The sequence below is a fragment of the Cygnus olor genome, chromosome 5 (assembly GCF_009769625.2).
Source record: "Cygnus olor isolate bCygOlo1 chromosome 5, bCygOlo1.pri.v2, whole genome shotgun sequence".
NCBI classification, from domain to species: domain Eukaryota; kingdom Metazoa; phylum Chordata; class Aves; order Anseriformes; family Anatidae; genus Cygnus; species Cygnus olor.
The window spans coordinates 34776149-34799252 of NC_049173.1; the positions used below are offsets into that span (position 1 = coordinate 34776149).

General features: G+C 37.9%; 1 protein-coding gene across 1 annotated transcript; it reads right to left on the reverse strand.

Moving 5' to 3' along the window:
• Positions 1-568: 568 nt before the first annotated feature.
• On the reverse strand, positions 569-22984 carry ZNF106 (zinc finger protein 106). The gene is given in 20 exon segments (XM_040557329.1): positions 569-4957; positions 5948-6094; positions 6746-6817; positions 8187-8258; positions 8729-8848; positions 9610-9672; positions 11000-11191; positions 12234-12350; positions 13274-13408; positions 13867-14012; positions 14503-14558; positions 14922-15365; positions 15367-15700; positions 17029-17370; positions 17697-17757; positions 17853-18007; positions 20015-20084; positions 20883-21277; positions 21280-21503; positions 22082-22984. Coding segments are annotated over 20 exon segments (4056 nt in total). The 5' UTR covers positions 22936-22984; the 3' UTR covers positions 569-4900.
• Positions 22985-23104: the final 120 nt, after the last annotated feature.

The following is a 23104-nucleotide window of genomic DNA, read 5'->3' on the forward strand; positions in this document are numbered from 1 at the left end:
TTAAATTCAACTTTAGTTTTAACCCAAATTAAGATTCTAAGATGACTGGAAGACTAGGAGCCCTAGGTTCCAGCCACACAGTATCTCCAATAAACTATTATTTTCCACAGAAAAATATGGCAGAGATGTTGTTGGTTGGGGTCTTCAGAGGAAAAAAAAAACAACAACAAAATCTATTAGTCAAAAAAATTAATAATAATAACACAGGATTTTTGATTTGCAACTCAGACCTTGTCCTTAAAGTCCTGCTGAGTGAATAACCAACAGCTCTAGAGAAGTTCTCTTTGCAACAAGCCACAAAGCAAGGGAGCCAGTGTGTCATCTCAGAGGCCCCAGCTGAGTGGACAGTTTCCATTTTTCCTGCAGAACTATGAAGTCTTAGATTCCTGTGCACTGGGAGTGGAAATTTGCAACAGTCCTGTCAGTGCTGGAACCTGGCCACTGGAATATACAGCTCCAAGGTGGCCAGTCCGATTTTTTCTGACCCTCAAAGGGAATGTCATGTTCTACCAAACCCTAGGGAAGAATCATGATGTTCAAAACAAAGAAGAATCAGGCTGACAAACCATAACAATATAAAGAACTTTTATTTTTATTTTCTTTTCATTTTTTGCTGTGTAAAGTTTCGTTATTACACTCACAGCTTTGTAACAAAATGAAAGAGGAAAAGCAAGGTCAATCTGTGCAAATGTTCTACACAGCTTAAGTTATTAAATATTCAATCATGTTGTTTTATCCTGTTTTCTTTCTTCCAAAACACTTGTTGTGTTTAACACTTGCAGCACAATGAAGTTTGAGAAGCTGGCAGGTGCATATAACAGAGTATATACCTACACAGTTTGCTCTTACTTTACAGTATTAAATATTTTACAAACAGCAGCTGAGACTGCTTCCTTATCCTTCCTCAAATATTCTGCAATTCTGGACAACTTAGATTATGTTTGAATGAGAGTACCATATGAGCCTGAAAACCAAGATTCATCTGTACCTGTGTTTTCATTAAGAAAAGGGGAAAATACCTTCTCAGCACCACATTTGTTTCTGGAAACCTACAGCTTATTGTGAGCTTTCAGTTATTGTTTTACCTTGATTCAGCATAATGCACACTTTCGAACTGAACAGTCAAGAACTGCACTACTTCAAAGACATCGCATAGTGGAACTGCAATCCATACAAGTTACACATGGCAAACAGAAGCTGGGGTATTGAATGCATTTTTGTTCCAACAGATGCAACGGTTTTCTCTCTGGCCCCTTCCACACAAAGCAGCAGCACTATTAGGCCATACAGTGTTGCACTGTCAGTTAGCTGTTATTTTTCCTGTGATTTGAAGAGAAAAGGAGCAAGGAATACAGACCAGTCTTAGCATTGTCTTATGATGAAGTTGTTCGGTAAGGTTAAACTTTGTGGCACATTTGAACTTTTAAGTGGTCACTTTATGCTATTCACAATCTCCTTTTTGAGCCTGAGTAGGCCTTAACATGCGTATGCTGCAGCCAGTTCCTCACTTTTTAAGAGAATGATATCTAACTGTGCTCAGTAATGCCTATCCCATTCTTTCTATTACAAAAGAGTACAATAGCTTTGAGCACTTGCCATCCACCAAGGAGGCTCACACCTGACTAAGCACAATGTCAGTACTGCTAAAAAGAAAATGGTGGCTTGTACCTGAAAGGGACTGCCATATTCAGACAGCCACGTGGCAAGTCCAGAGCTCATTGTTTAACATTTGACTTATAAGACACAGCTAACCGTAAAATAAATCCTCACTCTACTCACTCTTCCACCCACAACTTTTTAGTTGCATAAAAAACAAACTTTAAACTAAAACAGTTCTGAGCAGAGGCTTCAGATGTGCAGTGCTGCTTTTCAGGCAAATAGTATCCCCAGTCAAATTTTCACATAGTCCCCTTCCCAAAGATATTTCACTTTTTGACCATAGGTATATCAGAAGTCAGAACCCTAAGTTGCAAGACTGGAGAGGATCTCATTAACGGCTACCAATCTAATACATCAGTTTACCATCTCTCTCCTCAATGTGTAGAGGAAATGAACGGCCATTAATGAAAGCTGCATTTCCTAAAGAAGTTCAAAGAAGTCTGTGGAACTTCACATCCACATGACAACTTTATAGCAAATCCTTTTCAGATATCCTCAGGACAAAGCAGCACAGTATTTTCCTCTGAACCCCTGAGCAATATTATACGTGTGTGTGTTTAAACTTATGAAGCAAAATTTTTATAAATACTCGTGCATCTCTGCTATTTTCCTGGCTCCCATCCATTTTAAAATTCTAATAATGCACCTGAAACAACCTAAGAAGTAGCAAAAGACACCACTGTTAAAGCCGGATTTCAGAAGTCCAGGCTTTTGGAAGGACTGTTTTCAAGGACCAGGAAGAAAATATGGTCTACAAGAAAAGGAAGTCTGCTTTTACACCAACTAGAAAAGATAAACCCATTAACTAATCAGGAATGCAAATAAAGTGTAATAACTGCATTTGTTGCAACACCTAGTGAGAAGGATCTTTGCAGGTTCCTGAAAACAGTCATCAGCTGGCAGAATGAGAAGAATCACAAATTATGAAAATCTACTCACACACCATTTTTACAACGATACAACTACTCCACATGCTTGTCCTCAGAACACACAGCTCCACACCATCACTCCAATAACAGTCTATGAAGAATAGATTGAAAAGTTCACATTGTTTTTCTCCCCACACCTTTACATGCTCCCTCACCGTGGTTCAAAAACTCTTGAATATCAATAATTTTGGAAATGGTTTAAGTCTTATGCAGCCCTCTGCTTCTAGGCCATGAACAGAAAAAAGAGAGAAAACACTCCTGAAGACTCCAGACCAATCAGAAAACATTTACACTGCTCAGAGATTTCTCTGAACTTGATTCTCTCAAGTTGTTTCATCCACAGAAGAATAAAAAAAAAAAGAATAAAAAAATCCACCCCCAAAAAAACACATAAAACTCTCAAAACTGCCTGGGGTCTAAGTCACATATTGTTTTTATTTCTCTGTCTACAAACAGTTTAATTAAAATAATAACAATAAAAAATACAACAACAAAAAACACTCAAAAACAAGAGCACTGGAACCTCAAGGATTCCTATGTGTTTGAAGTAGGATGCTACTGTAACTTGTTCCTATTTTATTCCTGTCTCTCAAGGAAAAAACATCAACGTGTCAAGCAAATACAGAGAAATGATGCTCATGTGCTAAGACAAAATAAAAATTGTGTGCTTCAGAGAAGGCCCTGAAATTCCTTCATTTGATGGCAGAGCTGAGCATCCATGGGCTTCTCTCAATCACAGTCTCAGCCTAAAAAGACTTTTTTTATAGTAAAAGAATTAAGGTATAAAATTTATTTGGTCTATGGCTGGCATATGAAGTCTCAAATTAGTGGCAAATGAGATACCCAGTGAAAACAGTCATGCAATTTGTTTGAAAAGCACTCAATTTGTTTTTAAGCAGCTTGGTTTTGACACTGGAATTTCTTTACCTTCTGTTATAGTTTAATGAAACTTCTGTTTTTTTTATCCTGAGCTGTAAATTAGTCAAAAGCGAACAAAAATGTCCTTGCCAGATTAGTCTTATTGTTTAAGAGAGCATCACAATGTAAGAATTCCATTTCACTGAACTTCACAGGCCAATGAGAGCAAGTTTGCAACCCCAAGAGACAACTGCAGAGGAACCTGGACAAGTAGAAACGTTTCCCTCTGCACTGGCTTCCCTGCATAAATTACGTACATTTCTGGAAACAAGATTTTTACACGCAATATGCATTTTGTATCCCCAGCTTCTGCTTGAAGAATTTTAGACTTTAAAATCATTTAAAATCCTGCTCCATTCTTTCCAGTTGACTTTTTGTGAACCAAGCATAGCCCAAGCAAATCAAGCCAGTTCACAACAGAAACAAAATACCATGGAAATAGATGATTTGGACACATAGTGCCTTTGAATTTCTATTTGTTTGCTACGCAATGCAGATACAGGAATTCCAAATAAAATAAAGAATCCAACTCCGGTGTTGTATCAAGGTTGTAGTGGTTATACTGGTATTTAACTGAGAAACAAAAGCTGATACTGGTTCCTCCTTTCCCGAACATTAGGACCTATACAAGACTAAGATCACAAAGCATGTGAGTGAAGATGCTTTGCTGCTACTGGCAAACCTTTCAAAGGACTGCTTTACAAAAACAAAACAAAACAAAATCCTCCACCACCGAAATACCTCAGGAAGTGTAATATTTAGGGCAGTCTGTCACTGTATATATTGTGTCAATTATAGCAATTTTTAGACAATGATTAAAAAATAAATTACAGTTAACATTAAAAAACTGATTCCAGTTCTCCATAAATACTGTTCCTTTTTCTGAAGAAAGCCAATATGTACAGTGGACACTTAGGTTACACTGTCAGAATTTGTGACATTCTGGCTTGCAGATTTTTATTAAAATCAGCTAAAAAAACTGGATACAACATAAAAACAGTCATATGTCAGTTAGACACTTATCAGGCTTCAAGCTGAGTGTGCAAACACCAGCATCCATTGTAATCTAGGTTCTAAACACCCCTCTGGACTTCCCTAAAACTCTCAAGAATATGCTTCTTCAAAAAACAAGGCAGACAAGAGGGGGGAACATTCTTATTTGTCAGTGAATTAAAAACTTGCAAGAATCTTACATTTGGGCCAAGTCTTCATAGACCAACCTTATTTCTACAGAGTGCAACACAACCTGCAGTCTCTGTAGCAACGCTTTTCAGCCCCACTCCCTTTTTGCATTCCAAGTGTGAAAAGAAAGAGGAAAGACTGGAGTAAGAAACTGATGTTATTTGGAATAATTCTGACATAAAATTACTTCCCAATGTGGGAGGTGAAAAGCTTCATGAGTCAATCCTGCTGTCATCTTCAGCATGTCTTTCTATGTGTCCTACAGCATCCTAGAAAAGAAACAGAGAAGTCAGGTAAAAAAATAATAACACCAAACTGCAAAAGATTTTAGAAACCTCAGTGAAAGTGACATTCTGGATAAAATGAATTTTTGGCTTACGGTTTCTAAAAATCGATACAGAGCTATTAAAAACATATAAGGAATCTCAGGTACCATATGATTCAAGGCAAATAACACAACAGCTTACTTGCTGACTTAGAAGAGCATATTAAGTAAATACATCATATCCAAAGCAAGTGCTTAAACGCTAATTAAGGACTCTACTTCTGTTTTTAATTTCTAAAAGAAACCTCCTTCCATTGTGTATTTTCAAAAGCATTCAATAAGGAGGCAGTTTATATTACCAAGGAGTAAAATGTAGGTTTTATTGATCAGTGTAAATATAACAGCCCTCCCAATTCCTTCAATATCACTTAATCCAGCTGGCATCCATTTCTTATGCCTCCTTCAATTTTTTTTATCCGTGCTAATTCAGAAATTCATGCATTATATTTACATAAAGACTACTAACAAAACCAATCTCATGTAAAGAATAAACAGCATCAGCATCCACAAAAATGAAGGGTGTGTGTGCGAATAGAAATTAAAAGAATAAAAAAAATACTTCAAACTGATGGTTGTTCATCTTAAACGATAAAACTTATCCCACAAAAACTGAACATCTTGAGTATAGTTACCAAAATTTCTTCTGGTATTTTGAGAATTTTACCAGTTACATTTAAGATTTTAAGAACAAAATGTTTTAAATTTACCATATCCATGTTATAGGCAGCTGCACTCCTCATCTATCACAAGCTGAACTCTGTTAGCCTTGTATGACGCAACTATATTCAGTTAGGCCCATTACAAATAGAATAATTTAACCGTCTTTAAGAGAAATTGAAGTCCCACACTTGTGGCGACAGCACTTACTTGGTAGTTAGGATTTTTATCTTTCTATTATCTTTCTATATATAACAATGTTATTTCAACCACACACCTGCTTGGAACCTTTCCTGGAAGTAAAGAAAGCATCACAGTTCTTCCAACGACATTTTAGGGTCTGAAAATTTGGGTTGGTATGGTCAGTTAGCAAGTGTTGTTTCAGATGGTCGACAACGCCAAAGATCAGTGAACATCCATGCCACTGGTAGAAAAAACATGCCAGAATAACTTAGGGCAAAAGAACTTTAGTTAATGCTTTTATTCTTGCAGCTCAGCAATATTCTGTCAAGACTGCTCACACACATGCCTCCTATAACTTTTAGGCTTCTTATTCCATTTTTATTCTCAGTGGTCTCTTCTTTTAATTTATGTTTTACACAGATTCTTACTGCCTCTAGCCAAACCTATGCCATCAGTAAGAACGGAAGGAGGAAGAACGGCACTTAGCCTTTACAGAATTTAAATTTATCTTAGACAAAGCCATTGGAAATTTAATTGAACTTACTTAGTAAAGTAAAATAGTTTTTCTGGGTCACTCAGCTGGAGGGTTTTTTTTAATGTTTTAAGAAATTACATGTCACTATCTAAAGACTGCGCAAAAGAAAAATAATTTAAGACCCTACTATTGACTTGCCCCAAAGCACACACATACAAAGGTCATGAGGAATGCAACTGGCAGTATATATATATATATATATATATATATGTATATATATATATATATATAGGTATTTGTAAAAGACTGAGTTATAATAAATTAGAACTCAATTTATCCAAGATTGACTAGTGACCACCTCCAGAAAATTAGTCTAAAATTGTAACAAAGTAAGCCTAAAAACATTTTGCTCATTACCCAGCAACGATAATTCTGCATGAGATTAAGCCTCACAGCTCTGACACTGCCATCATAGCATCCAGTGTAGATCTGTAAAAGAAATATTTTTGAAGCAAGTTGGGAATAATAGAAAAAATGAAGTCAAATTTTGAAGGAGGCTTCAGTATAGGGTATGTTAGGAGAACAACAACAAAGTATCAACATGCAAGGTTTCCAAATTTTAAAACTGTGTCTAAGTTAATTCTTTTGAGATTTGCATTCATAGTTTATAAAGAACACCTACTAATGAATAAGAAATGTTTCCATAACTTCTATCATTGACAGTGTCATTTGTGTAAGAGTTCAAAAAACAAAAATACAATGTTACTAGCCACTGAAGTGGAGAAAAGCAAAGAATCTTAGGTGTAAATGTCACATTAAATATACTTCCAGGGCTTAACTGGTTAAATTAATATAAAAAAAGGGATGGCGTGGAAAGGTGAGCAAGAACATCAGAATCTCAGAAAGAAGATTCTTGTAGTACAATAAAGATTAATTAATAAAACCAAGTCTTCACATAATACAGAAAACTCTACAAGATGAAGATTTAATTTGTTGTTTATTTCAAGTCTTTCTGCCTACGGGAAACTCATCACTGGAATATAACCGCCAATCTGCTGTGGGTAAGAGACTACACCTTACTTCTTAGACTATTACAGAAAATTATTGTCCTTCACTCTTCAAAAGCTGCTCATCTGAACACTTCTCTGATTTCAGAGTGCCCCAAACAGACTATTACTGTTGGAGAGTTCAAGCCTCAGACTGTAAGCACATAGCCTGGATGCACTTAGCTCTTCATCTCACTCACATGAGAAGTGAAGCTAGGGCTATAGGTATTCCAATTCATAGATAATTTCTGTTATTACAGATAACTATTATACCCTTTCGTTTTACAATCCAGAAGAAAGTTGGCAAATTCCTACACATCAGGCAAGTAGTGCTCTTAATCACTATTTTATCGAAGTATTTATCCAGAAGTACTTCAGAATCCTATCTTGCAGTGCAGACACACGACAAAATCTGTGCATGTAAGTCAGTTGACTGACTTTGCCTAGGTTCTTTCAAGGGTTACTAGATTTGAGCATGAGTGAAGTTTTTCTCTAGCATCTGTTTCACTGTCTTTCATAGAAGACAAACAGAACTGATGCTTGAAAAGAGGAAACACTTTACTATTTCTAGATTCTTCATTGTAATCATCACTGTAAACAGAACTACTGTTTTAAAACGACAGTAAGCTAGAAGGTAATTTTCCCCCTGACAATACTATTACATAAATATAAAGCTGCTGTAGCAGCTTTTTAACTGACACTTCTAAATACCTCTGTCTTAGTTACAGAGCAAGTTGATTTCATTATCTGAAAAAAATAAAACTGTCTATATGCTCGTGGATATAACAACCCAGTGAAAAGAAGGAAGTTACCATGCTCTTATGGATGGTCATACACATGATCATGTCTGTGTGGCCTCCATAGACTTGCAAGCGGTCATGTGACTTCAAAGAAACAGAAACAGACATTTAATGGCATGACAGTTAATAGGTATTTTTCACAGACATGCAAATAATGATGCTTCCTAAAAAAAGTTTCCTGGGTAGCAACCAATGCCCCCCTGGTGGATTCCAAGCTTTGTAGCCTCTACGAAAGCTCACTATTTTACTTGCGTTACTTCTGTCACCCTTTCTGTCCAACCAGGCACTCGGTCCTTCACACTAACAAAACCAACAACTGCCCACTTTTCTGAGCTGTCATAATCCTTGGATAACCCAAGTTCTGAAAAAATGGTTTAGGTTTAGCTCTTTTAAAACCATGTATTTTGGCTGGTAAAACCAAATTAATTCTGAGTGACGGGAAAAAAATCAATGGGCTGGAGAACTGTAAGCACAAAGATGACCTCCACATTTGACCCTGAAACTATTAATTAACACGTTAGATAAATTTCATTAATAACCATCTATTCTCTTACCTGTAGTTCATAAACACGAACAAATTTATCTAGACATGCTGTCACCATCACTTTCCCTAGAATGTTCACAACCGTTACTGCGTGGTTATGGCCTTTATAGATCCGTATCAGTTCTCCAGTCTGTACCAAGAAAATGCAGAGACAATATATATTTCAAAATTAAACAGAACAGTTTTAGTTTTACATAGATATGGTAGCTAGCTTCAATGCTCACCACTCATAGAACAGAAACACCCTTTATTAGACTTCCTGTGAAAGCACTTCTAAATTATGATCAAATACGATTTATCCTTTTCTTTGCTTAAGTTAACAAAAAGCCATTCCAGTCCAATAGAAATGCATGCCACTATGAAGAGACTTCTTCCCCTCTTTCCATCATTAGCTACATGTTCCCACCTATCCTGCAACTGGCACTCTGCTATTAGTACTAGAAGTATTTATGTAGCCACAAAAATCATTGAGCAAATTTAGCTAAATACAGAGAAATAAACAGTTTTGGGGGGAAACTAAGTAAAGCTGTGGTAAGTTTTAGTCTCACTCATTGCAGCTATGAAAACCCTTTCCACATTATCAGCACCTTTGTAGTAATATTTGCAAAACCAAGATCCCCAGATAAAAGGGTGCTGTATATCATATTAGAAGAATCAGCAAGTTTAATGGATGTTTCACAAGGTATTTTACCCTCTACTTCCCCCCCTAATTACTATAGTGCTTTGTCATGTTAACAAAATCATATGACTACCTTTTCTGAAAGGTATTTTCTCCACCGTCATTCAAAATTTTTGAAAATACTGACTTTATAGCACAGTCAGTAGACTTTATAGATCGTTTTTCACTGTCTTAACAGCAGAAATCATTCCAACTTCATATATGGGACTTACATGAATGTTGTGGGCATGGACAGACTGATCACTGGAACCACTGAATACTAGATCATTCACAACCTTTCAAAAAATAAAAAGAACAGTTTTTATTTCTGTAGCAGACATGAAAATGGGCAAGCAAAGGATTCAGGTGCTGCTCACTTTAAAGCTGCACCATAATATTTCCTGTATCTGGCAGGCCTAAAAAAATCAATTGAGTACAAAAAAAAATGTACACATAGTTCTTTATGTAAGAGCTAGAAAATGTTCTAAGCTAGCCTAATGATGACTTCACAATTGGCATTAGACACTTAACTTGCAGCCCACCAGACTATGTCATCCTACCCATGGACTATTCTCAAGGACAGCTAAGCAGAAGATCAGAGACCAAGTGAACTGAATGCAAAATACAGCTCCCCACACGCACAAAAAAGCCCAATGCTTCCTGGAAATATTGCATCTGTGGTGCACTTTGGTAACTCAAGACAGTGCTCCTGACAAGTACTAGTATAGAAAGGAAGCTTAATAGATCCACCATGGATCACGAAGGGACCACAGGATGCTGACACAAGCTGGACTAGGGCAAAGAGCTCACAGGGCAAAGAAGGCTGTGCCACTGCACCATTTTGAAGATAAACACAATTTACAAAACAGTCATCTCCCATCTGTAGATGACTGTGGTCAGAGCAAAGCAGCCAGACAAGCGTATATTCCAATTTGTAGTCTCAGACACTTCATGTTACATCAATCAGGCTAAACAATAAAAAAATCATTAAGTGGGCATGCTTATGTCATCTAGAACAATATAATTAAAATAATTATAAACAAGTCACATTATCTGAAATGTGATATATGTGATGCTGTGAGGACAGAAAGCTATACCACTAATGAAGTCCTTTTACCAGTGTCCTAAAATACATCCATGCTCAGCAGGTCAAAAGTTTCAAGCCTAGCCTGTAAATAACCACACTTTATTTAAAGACTGTATTTAGACTAGAATGAGTAATGATTCTTCTATTAAAAATGAAGAATATTTTTCTAGAGTTACATTTTCCTTCCCCAATTTCCAGAGAGGTTTGTACAATCAAGTACGTGAAAGCTAGCTTCATCTTTCCCCCAACTTTCCCTTCATTCTCCCATTTCGGGGAACTCACATTAAGACGTTTCCCTGAATCATCTAACAACATGAAATAAGCATGCTTCCTACACATAAATATCAGCATTTATGCTGGGAACACGAGATATGGCAGCAAGACAGAATTTTCCTACCAAATTTCTCAATTTTCATTATTTAAGATATAGAAATAATCTATTCCCTACCATGATCTGCTAACTATTAGATGAAGTAAAAGAAGAACACACAGTTTTATGCATTCTTTGTCAAAAATGTGTTTTTGGAGACACTTGCCTTCATGCAGAGTATAGTCTTGCTGTGCCCTTCCAGAGTTCTGAGAAGCAGCCCATTCCGTGCATCTCGCACACTGATGGTGCAGTCGTAGGAGCCCACTACCAACAACTTGCGTGCTCCTTCCTGAGCTGTGGCTAGGCAGCTCACTGCTCTAGGGCCGTGGCATTCAAAGGTGTCAACTTGCTTGTTGTTCTGTTAGGGGAGGAAAAAATAGTATTTAAGAATTAAAACTTTGCTATAACACTGACCCTAGATTGCTGAGTCCTTTCTGTGTGGTACCCGGTACAGTATCTCATTTCAGATCAGTAACACAGCATATCAACAGCAGTAACAGTTATATCTTAACAACTAAGTTTACAAATCAATGAAATAACTCCTTATATTGGGCTTTGATTTTCTGTATTTAAAAAACAACAACCTTAATTATTGAGCAAAAGTCCAGTAAGTCCTCCTTCAGAACTAGAACAAGCAGAAAATAGTATTTAGAGAGAAAAATGCATGCAGGCACACACATGTATCTGTTCTCAAAGTTCATTAATGAAATCAAAGCCTCTATGATATTTCACAGTACTTAATCAGCAAATGATTTTATAGTAAGAAAGATTTTTCCCTCACAACAGATTAATATAAGGGCTATCTGAAGACAATTTAAGATATTCCACTAGGACATTAATACTCAAGTAAAGAAAGCTTGGTAGATCCATAAAACATGGGCCTAAAAAGTAAAGAAAGGATAAATTTGAGGAATTAGTCAAGGATCCATAAAAAGAATAATCAGAATAATAATTCACTTAGGTTTCTTTGCTAGAAACCCATGTGAACAAGTCCCTGGAGCTGCAAATGGAGCAGGCAAAACCAGCAACACATTAAAGTCTCTCACACTACTTTCACAGGCAAGAAAGGATTCACAAGAGGATTCACAAATAATCAGCTCTGTCAGCAAACTCTCATGACACACAACTGGTAGACGAGGTGGAACCTTAATATCACCAGGAAAAATATGACAACACCGTAGCAGTTAGGAGAAAGGCAACTGGAAGGAAGGGGAGATGGGACAACTTTGCGCACTAACAAAATCAAGGGCCAAAATGTGGGGCCAAAAGTGACCACTTATACCAAAATACTTTACTTACAAATACACTTACTACTCAAGAGAAAGAAATCGAAGAAACACAAAGTGAAGAGAAACAGCATCACAAAAGGCTTTTAAGTGCCAATATTTGAACAAACTAACCTTTATGCTGAAGGTAACTACATTGCCATTAGCAAGGCCTGCATAAAGGATTCGCCATCTGCTGTGTAAACAGAGGACTCGATCTTCCAATTTAAACTGTTCCATGCATTCTTTGGTCTGGAAACAGAAAAGAATTATTGAAAGTTTTCTAAACAGTTCAGGGAAAACCAGCCTGGACTGAATAATGATTTTCACCCACCAGCCACATTTTTTGAACTAGCAAAGCAGGAGAAAAACATCTCAGTGTCTGCTGTCACCTGGCAGTTTGATTCTGATTTTTAAGCAGCTCACTCCCATCTTTGAGACTTGATGTTACTTCAGCAACCAGTTATAGCCCTACAAGCTTTCTTCTAATGACAACCTCAAATGTATATATAAGTTTAGACTAGGCCATATATACAAGTTTAGGCCATGTATGAAAAACACCCTGTTACATGCTTGAGTTCAAGAAATGCCCATGAACTTCTCTACAGGAAACCACTATAATCATCAGCTGAAGAGTGAAAACCTCTGGCAGTTTGCCCCCTGAAGCAGATACTTAATGATTCTATGATTCTAGTCCTTGGATCTACATGTTGGACAAGCCTTCCTATCATTTCTCCTTTGAAATCCAGCCTCAAAAAGCCCCAGAATGTTCTTCCACCTGTTCTCTCAATAGCTGATCTACAGAGAGCTGCATCTTACATAAGCAATTAAGTTAGAAACACAGTTAAGACAAATTCAATATTCACAGTCAGACAACTGTCCTGCATATTAGTGTTCCTGATATTTGAGATCCCATCATGTTATTCTGGTGAAAACTGCAATAATGAACTAGACAAAGGATCAAAAGATTACACCAGTAAAAACCACTAAATGGTTAGTTTTTTTTTTTTTTTTTTGGTTGGTTGGTTGGTTTTTTACTCTGCTCCACTCTAACGAGGTATAAAGTGAAGTTCATGCCCAGCTCACATGGGTTTAAAAGGCTCGTTTCATTTATATTTGCAAAGAAACATTACATAAAAAAGCAGTACATGTTGATCACCACAGACTTTGAGTACCTTGATATTGTAACAGTTGATAGTGTGATCACTTGAACCAGTGTAGAGTGCAGCATTCTTCCCATTTGTCTGAGTGACCAGGAGGCAGTTCACTTTTGAAGTATGTCCTTCAAAGATAGCCACACACTTCCTGCTCTAGAAAGCAAAGCATGAGGTCTGTCAAACTAAAGGTCTGTAATATCTCTCAGGACAGGCTGCCCTGAGAGGTTGTGGAGTCTCCTTCCCTGGAGGTATTCAGAAGCCATCTCAACACAATCCTGGGTAATGTGCTCTAGGGAAAACTGCTTGAGCAGGGGGGTTTGGACTAGATGATCTCCAGAGGTCCCTTCCAACCTCAACCATTCTGTGATCTGTGACTGACAGAGAAGGGTGGGAGAGCTAACAAAAACATTACGATATGCAACAATCTCCTCTTACCCCTCTCATAGGGTGAAATAGTGGAAGGGGAGAGGAAGAGAAGTTTGAAGAGAGTTAAAAATTTAAGTACTCAAAAGAGCAACTACTTCCTTAATTACATAATAAGGCTTTACAAAAACAGAGTTGCAACCTTGTGACTGGAATTACTCTTAAACCAATGTCACAACCTTACTTACAACCAGATTGTAAGCACAAACAGTTTTGTCTGCTGAGCAGGTGTACAATAAATTCCCAAAAATCTGAATAGCATTCACTGCAGCCAGGTGTCCTTCAAAGTTCCCCTCTGTCGGTTCTTCATCCTCACCTGGCTCTGACGACACTTCTGTAGGATAGAGACACATGTACTTGGATTACTTGAACGAACTCAAGCAAATACTCTACTGTTTTTTGTGTTACCAAACAGCCGAACTATTATGGGGGCTCAGCATCTTTATAGTCAGATTTCACTGCAGTTCTCAGCTGGAGCCTGTAAGTGGCAGAACGTAATATAAAATACCAGAAAGATCTTTGTATGATATAAAGTCCAGAAAGATCTTTCAAATAGCTAAAGGATTGTATCAGTTTTTGTCTGACAGCTCTATTGAGACCGTGTAGAAGTGTTTGTGTGGAATGGGGTGGTGAGGACTCAAGGCACAAAGCATTCAACAAGGGACAGGGTAAGTGAGCATCCATCACTGTACACTTCATTTTTTTTAGTGCAGGTTTTTGCCTTCAGGGCTAAATTCCTCTAGAAGCAGTTTGATCTAGTCATAACTGGAATTCTTGCAATATATCATACAAAAAGTACAAGATGAAAAGCTTAAAAGATATACCAGATGAGTTCTTTGATCCTCTTAGTGATGATATCGAAGTCTGCGTCTCAGCTACACTGTAACACAGAAATTAAGAGTGGAAAGATTAGACTTTGCTCATTTTCAGACAAGACAATGGTATAAGTAATACTCCAGAACACAGGACTCTGCACTATGCAGAAAAAAGCCTAAAACAGGTAAGCTCAAAAACATAGTTTCCATGCAGTAAGGCCATGTTCCAATTATCAGAGAAATTGGTAGAGAACAATACACATTTGTTTGGTGGATCAAAGAAGCAAATTTAATTTATGACATACAGAGGGACACATTTTCTCTCGTTTCATTTCTGAATTAAATTAAAATTTACTGATGTTGTAAAACTTTCTGAATAGGAAAAATACATATATATATTGTTTAATGCTTTTGAGCACTGATCTCACCTTTTTTTCACATCATCCCTATAATTTGTGCCAATCTCACTGGTAGAGCTCACTTCATCATAACCTGAGCAAGATGCCTCTAGGACTGCTTGGTCCACATTGCTGCGTGACTCCCTCTTTGATGGGCTGTCTGGTTTCTCATCTCCTGATTCTGATGAACCAATGTCAACCACCTCACATTGTGGCGTTGCAATTTCCACTAGTTCCAGAGAAGCATCACTATCATTCTCATCTTTGTTTCTTGCTGCTTGAGTAGTAGCTCCATTCTCTTGCTTTGGGGGAGTGGATGTAGTGACTTTTTCTCCTTTAGAAACCTTTCCACTCTTGACTTTCCGGATGGGCTTAGAGTCATTTACATCCTGTTCTGTGTCACTGTTCTCTGGCACATGAGCTGCCCTCAGAGTTTTCTTTTTCCTTAACTTTCTTCTCCTCCTGTTCCCTTTTTTCTGCGGGGACTAGAGTGTTTGCTGTCTGTTGTTCAGACACATCTGCTGACAGTTTGGGGGTTTTATCCACTGGCATTTCTAGAAGGACTGAATGCTCTGGAAGTGAGGTGCTACACTGATCCAGTAAAAAGCTTTCAGTCGCTTTATCACTTGCTTCTCTCTTGCTGAAATCAGACAGCGAATGAGAAGGATTTTCAGAAAGTCCAGCTTTTCCCCTGTCCCCAGCAGGCTTGTGAATGTTTTGATTAGCGTGTTGGAAACAAGCTGTCAGCTCTGACAGGGATATGGTTGCAGAGATAACTGGATGCACCAAAGTTTTCTGGCTGATCTCTTCTGAAGAAAAGAGACTAGTGTTACATTCGATCTCCACAGCAATAAATATTTATTCAAAGTTTGCTTTCCCTGCTATTTTCTGTTTATACTTAAATGTGCATGTAAAAAACATACTCCATTGTGTTCGAAGGATATGTACACATGCAAATCTGCTATTTCAATTAGCTATCCAGCCTTTAAAAAAATGTAGCTTGGGAATAAAATGTTTACCTGTATACACAGAATCAAAGGAACGGGGCAAATCATTCAAGTCACTAGCTGACTAAACGCTTTTGAATTTCTGAGAAAGAGCCGTTGGTGAATCCTACATTGTTGGGTTAAAATGCTATCACCCTTTACTGTGTTCTCCCTTACCAGCAGTCACCATTACTGTAGAAGACTGGTATTAACCAATGCGTGCCTAATACTCTTCAGCTGCTCAATGACATAGCTTGTGCTTGACCCATCTATACAGAAGAAATGAATACTCAGATGAGGTCTAAACAGTTACCGTGTTGAATTATACCAGGGCGAAGGCACACAAACCCTTATAATCTGAATACATCTCTAACATCACTCATTACTCATTTCCCACAAGAAAGGGCAAGGAAGGCACTTGGTCACTTAAAAACAAACAAGAAAATAATAGCAATTGGCAACTTAATCTGAAATTCCTAATCCCCAAATTATTGATTCTGAGCACTCAGAGTACTGTAGGTGTTAAAAAAAGTGAGTAAGGAAACTAATTCAGTGCAAGAAAAGTGAATTACTCAATTCCCCTGTCGGGAAGCAGTTAGTAGTCCCTCAGAATGCTGGCATTGAGGGAGGAAATATACTCTTTGTACTTAACCAGCAGGGCCTAACAAGAACACAGAATACTCTTAATGCAGTTGGTCATAATTTTTTAAAAGGCTTTCAAGCACACATTTTTCCTTTGTAGGTAGATTTTCAGCTACCGATATTTTTTATAATGATGCAGAGTAGAAGAGAAAAATTATGGGGGAGGTTTTAAGTCTTTTTCGTTAACTAAATTATTCTGAGAGGATATAACATGAAAATTCATGTTTTATTTTTAAAATAAAGCTATTAGACAGTAAATGTATAAATCTACAATTTGCATGTATTTAACAATTAAAAAATGTGGAGTCCATTTGGATGTGTTGTAAGGATGGTCCCACCTTCTAAGAATATTAAGTTGCAAAAGGACTACACAAGCCAATGGGAGTTCATTCCTGCATAACAGGCTGCAGAGGTTTGACACCCAGCTTGTATTCTTCTGGGAAGAAAAAAAAAAGCATTTCCCATATTTTCTTATCACTGTTTTTTAAAGCAAATAAAAGCCACCATACCTTCCTTCTGCTCCACAACTTCTGTTCGTGAAGCACATAGAGAGTTCTGGAGTACACAATTCATATTTTCTTCCGAGCCTTTTGGAGACACAGGTTCTCGTTTAACTTGTACTGAGGAGTCTGCAGGAGTAGTCAATGTGAGGCTAGAAGATGACTGGAATGGCGTTGGTGTGTTGACATGAACAGAAGCTCCCAGTGGAGGTACAGGAGACAAAGTGTCCAAAAGGGGCAAGAAGGAGCCCGCAGGAATCAAATCAGCTGCCACCTGAGATTTGCTATTTCTTCTCTCACTTGAGACACTGCTGGAAAGTTGCTCTGGCAATTCAGAAGGTTCATATGTTTCTAATGGCAAAAGAGGAGAGGAAAAAAAAAGAACAAAAACACATACATAACTTACAGATTCTTGCAATAAAAGTCAGCAGTTCCAAGAGCTCATTTTTTCTGGCAAACAGACAAGGAAGAGAAAAAATTGCAAGACAGCCACTAGACAACATTATCAGAGACAACAGATCATACCTGAACAATAACGACTTCAATATGGAAAGCCCTCTATTTTGTTCCACATTTTAAATGAGTCAGCTTGAGTTAAATGCAATTTTTACTAGACACCAAGTTCAAAGAACATGCAAGTTAGCATTCCACTGCTGTAGTTTGTTAGTATGTCCTACCTTGTAGCCCTTGCAAGATCCGGATTCTCTGGCTTCTCAGTGTGCTCATTTCCATTGTTATCTGCAAAAAAAGTAGTGATTTAAATCAACTCTACTTACGGCAGTTTCTCAGGCTGCTAACTTCTACGTCAGACAATCTCAAAAGCCTACTGTTACCTGTTGCTTTAATACAAGGAACCGTTGAACCTCAACATATGCAGCCTGCAGGGCAGCCCTAGCCTGCAAGAGACTGCTGTCCACACTATTCAGGGACTTGCTCAATTCTTCTTCCCTCAGCGAAATAGCCAACAACTGGTCTACCTGAGAACGTTCTGAAAACAAACAAACAAAAAAAAAACACAACAACCCAACACATAATTTAGCAATAATTGTATATGGCAATACATTAAAATAAATTACACGTGATCGCTGAATAAATACTATCACCTCTGAATGTGAAAACATAGATTAAGTCAAGCATTAATAGTTGCAGAAGAGGCGGAAGAAGAGTACACACAAGAACATTCATGTATTACATGGAAGAAGAGTCAAGTCAAGAATTTCTCTTTATGGGATCTCAGCTTTGACCCTAGTAACTTTTTTTTTTTTTTATTTGTAGTTTTACCAGCATTGACTTAATTTGTTGAACAAAAGAAGTTGCCCTCTTCCACAAAGATTTTTTGTTGAAGTATATATACATATAAAGTACAAGTACACAATTTTCATTAATGTAATCAAAAAGGCAAAGACTAACTTAAACTAAACATGAATTAAGTTATTCAGTTAATTCAGAGGCCATGAAAAGACACATGAAGACAAAAGGAAACAAATGCTAAAACCATGTACTATCCAAGATAGCATTTGGGCAGTGAGATTTGCGTTTGCAGTCTCAAGACAGAGTCTCCAAGCTCTGTACTCAATAAAAGATCCTCCTTTTTCAAAGATTTCTCTACAGAGATGCTTCAAGCCAATTAAGTTTCAGTTTGTGCACTGCTCAGCTTAATTCAGGTTACAGTTTCTTTTAGTAGATTTATACAATAATACGGTTCTAGAAAAGTCTCTCTTTGCATTACTTTCCTCTATGTCAAATGCATTATTAGAGTAGTAGTCTCTGTAATAGACAGTAGTCACTGAAGATACAGGCTGATAAAAAACACCTTTTCATGTAGGGAAAGACTAGTTCCTACAAGATCCATATTAACTGCCCTGCATTCTGAACAACTCAATAGAAACTAAAAAAAAAAAAAAAAAAAAAAGAGAAATGGAACATTTGAAAGCTGTGTTTGTAGCTTAGCTATGAAAACTAAGCTTCTGGTCCTAAAGCTCCCAGACGACGATGTAATGATTTAGCTCCCAAAGAAAATATTCTTCCTAAAAGACAGATGATTAGTTCTGCTATGTGGTGATACGGACATGTTAGATTTCTTTGAAAAAGACCTGTCTAATGCCAAGATTAGAGCTGCTTTCTTTGCTGAGGAGAAGGAAGGAAGGAATGAGGCATTCCATATTCATTTCAATTACATCCAGTGAACGAATAGTCAAAATTGAACACAGCCCAGGTGACTCAGTGGCTCCTGTACAAGTTTTCTGGTAAGAACATCCAGAAGGAGAACAGGAAAGCTGAACTACTGAACTAGAACGGAGTGATGGGTGCTCTTTTCCCTTCAGAACTTCTGTCAGGAGAGGCAGCAAGACTCTTTCCCCTGAGCGGGGGAAAACACAAGTCCTATCTGTGCAACTGTGAACATGAACTGCAAGCAGGAAGGAAGCACAAAGTCTTCTCTTAGAAACAACCTCTGACATTAATATGGGACTCTTCAGAGAAGAATGTGTTATGATGACAGTAGAAGGCAACACTAAGGACAACTTCATTAAGTCAGGGCTCATCCTGAATGCCTCTAAACAAGTATAATTTTGAGCAAGCTACAAACAGGTAATAAGAGATACAAAAGGCTTGTTAAGCAATCGTACAAATTGGGAAGAATCCAGAAATGTCAACCCCTGTTCCTCTGCATCTTGTACTGTAAAATGGAAAAATTAGAACATTATTCAGAGAGGAATGTACCAGTGGATTCTTCCACTGTTTTAAATTTCAGTAGCCCTCTGGAAGTCAGGACTCCCACAGCAGGATAGAGAGAGAAGGGACTCCATTGTACCTGGTTGCTCTGGCTCTAATCTTACAGGTCTCGCAGCCCTAATAGGAGTACACCCTATAACCTTCAGTAAGAGCCAAGAAGCACCAAAGTAACATTAAGGAACTGCCATTTTAGCCAAGTCAGAATACTATTAGGTATTTGTAACCTCTATCCTAGACAAATATATGCATGACAGTCACTCACCTTTTTTACCTTTGATTTTTCGTCTTTTATTATTTCTTTCTAGACTGGGGATTTCAGGAGAGGATCCTTCCTACAAAACAAACAAAAACACCACACACCTTTATTAAAAAAGTTGCAATGGCAGTTTTGCCTAAATCAAGAAATCAAACAATCACATTCTCAAGAAGCATCACTTGTACTCACAGGGAAGAAAATATACAACTTTGCACATTCTCATACAATTTGTCCTTCCCTCTCCTCTTAGAAGTAGGGAGGGCAACAAAGTGGGTGCCACGTTTTCATCTCAACTAGGATGAAATATTAAATAAGCAGGCAACCTTCTACATGATCAGATGTTCAATACCACACGTGGTTCTGATTTTCTACTTCACAGATTTAGTTGATAGTGTAAAGAATGAAATCACTGTGGAACTAAAATTCTTACTTTCTGCATATAACAAAACCAGTCTGATTATTTTGACTGGAGACAATGAAACAAATTCAGATGGAGAAAGTTGTGGCTTAGAGACAAATGGGCTATCATCTTGAATATTTTTTACCTCATTTGAAGTACATAATTTTGAACTATTTTAACAAATCTTGTTTACTAGCATAGTGTACCAATTACCAAATCAAAATTAGAGAGCATTTGCTGTTCCTACAAATTAAAAAGATTAAGCAGAAGTCCTGCGCTAAAAAGAAGACTGAAATGAAAAAGATTCTTAAAAACTAAGTCAAATAAGCCAATTAGTTTGAGCTTATCAATGTACAAGACAATCAAATGAAGAAAAAGCCCTCCTTACAGAGATCATTCCAAGGTGGTCAAAACCACTGTCATGGAAATAACATATTTTAGCACACCAAAGTTGCACAAAAATTGTACACTTACTCCTGTTGCTCTTCGCTTCTTTCCAATTCCTTGGCTGTCATTCTGCTCAGTACCAGATGTGCAACTACTGTCGGTAGCTGCATCTATATTATTAGACACTGCAAGAAGTACATCATTTGAAGTCAGAGTATTTTCTTCTGAGATTTCCAGTACATTTTGCTTTTCAAGAAGAGGTGTTCTCTTATCAAGGGTCTCCTGCTGTTGTTTTCTGAGGCCTGTGACTTCACAGGTGGCCTGTAGGCTGTGTCTCCTTCCAGTAGTCTCGGTTCTTTCAGACATAAATGGTGACAAAGGAAGAGAAGAGGTCTCCCGCTTCAAGTCAACCTCAATGTCAGCTCTTGCCTCATACGCAGACGTTATGCGATGTGAGTGGCTGGCTGCAATTATTTGCCTTCCTTGCTTTCTTTTGTTTTGGCTTGTTCACTGAAGAAGCTATAAGCAGAAGGGTTTCTGTCTGCAATGACACTGCTTTCAGAAAAGCTACGTTTTCTGGCTGACCCAGGCACTGCTAAGGAAATCCCTTCCCACTGGAATCCTTCCAAAGTAGACAGATCAGATTCTTCACTGAGTTCTAGACCCTCTTGATCATTTTGAACAAGAGGCACCATTTCTATACCAAACCTTTAACGAGAAAAAAAGAAAGATAATTACACATGCAAGAAACAAGCTGAAAAAAGACTCCCCCTCCCCCAGTTGCACATTATTGTCTTACGAGATCTAGCAACTCATTACACTGGTATTCTGCACCACTATCTCACATGGCAATGGAATTGCTTTTGTGTATCACACAATCAGATTTTGTTGCTAAGAACTGACAGCATGATCTCCAAGTCAGAAAAAAAAAACCTTCATTAGCTTTTAGGGACTCTAAAAATGTGAATAGCATCCAGAAGATCTGTTCATCCTGTTTTTACATTCTTCTGCTTACTAGAACATGAAATGCAAATGTGTTTCTACTGTCCATAGTCAGATATTAAGCACTGATTATTAACTGATCAGAACCTTTTCTGAGCAGCAAACTACTGTTACTCATTTGTGAATAGACTTCCACAGCGGCAATCACAAAAACGCGAAGTATTTGCACATGCAAAAGACAGCTGTATTAGAATGCTTCATTCTGGCATTCTCTTAAGACCTGGGGTAAAACAACCCTCTCCCCTAAACAAACACACACATGGTTAGACTTGAAAGTTACCAACCTTGGTAAACCTTTGCCAAGTTCCTGTTTCTTCTTGGTTACCTGCTGGATGACTTGATCCCAGTTGACATTTCGCCGGGAAGCACTAAGAATTTGCCTGAGGGTGGGTTTAAGCCCTGACTCCTTCTCCGTCTCACTTCTCCGATGGCCACTCACATTCCGAATGCGCCGTGCGTTATTCAGATTGGGCTCTGGAAGATGTACTCCCACTTTGCTCTTCAGACTAATATGTCGTGTTAGATCTCTTTGCAGGGAGGCAGGGAGGCCAAGTTTGCTTAAATCAGGAAGGAGGAGGCCTACTGATTGGCTTCCTCCTTTCTGCAGATCGTGATCTGAAGGATTTTCAAAACCTTCCATTTCAAAGTGAGCACGTGACTTGACACGCTCTTCATCCCCTTCTCCTTCCTGGGAGGAGGTTTTCAAACCTACATGCAAGTGGTCCTGATTGCTTGATGGAGAAACCGTGGATTCCATCTGCAATGCAGAATCTTTTAGATCAGCAGAAGCAACACTTACAGCAGATGGCTTTTCATGAACTTCCTTTTCAGAGGCAGCAGGTTTACCTTCTGCAGTGTCACAGGGTAAACAAGAACTAACAGAAGGACTCAGCTTTTCAGCTCTTGTTTCTGATTTCTCACTTCCTATTAATTCATCATCACTCACATCTTCTAGTGAATCTAGTCTGAACTTGTTATTTGGTGATATTTTCTCAGTTTCTTCCATATTCTGATCACTTGTATTCTTACAAGAGCTTACGGGAGCATTTTGCAATGAGTGGTTGGATTGAACATTTTTGGATTTTTGTTCTGCTTCACTCAAGTTATTAATAGGCTTTCCAAGATCACTGCTAAGCATGTCTTTGTTGCCTCGTAAGTTAACAGCACATGCATCATGCAGCTTTGATGAGTAACAGGGGGAGTTGTTAGTTTCCAAGTTCAATGCATTCAAATGGTTCTGCTCTTCACTAGTAGTTGAGGATAACAGCAGCCTGACATTTTTTAAGAGATTTTTGTGTCTTGCTTTT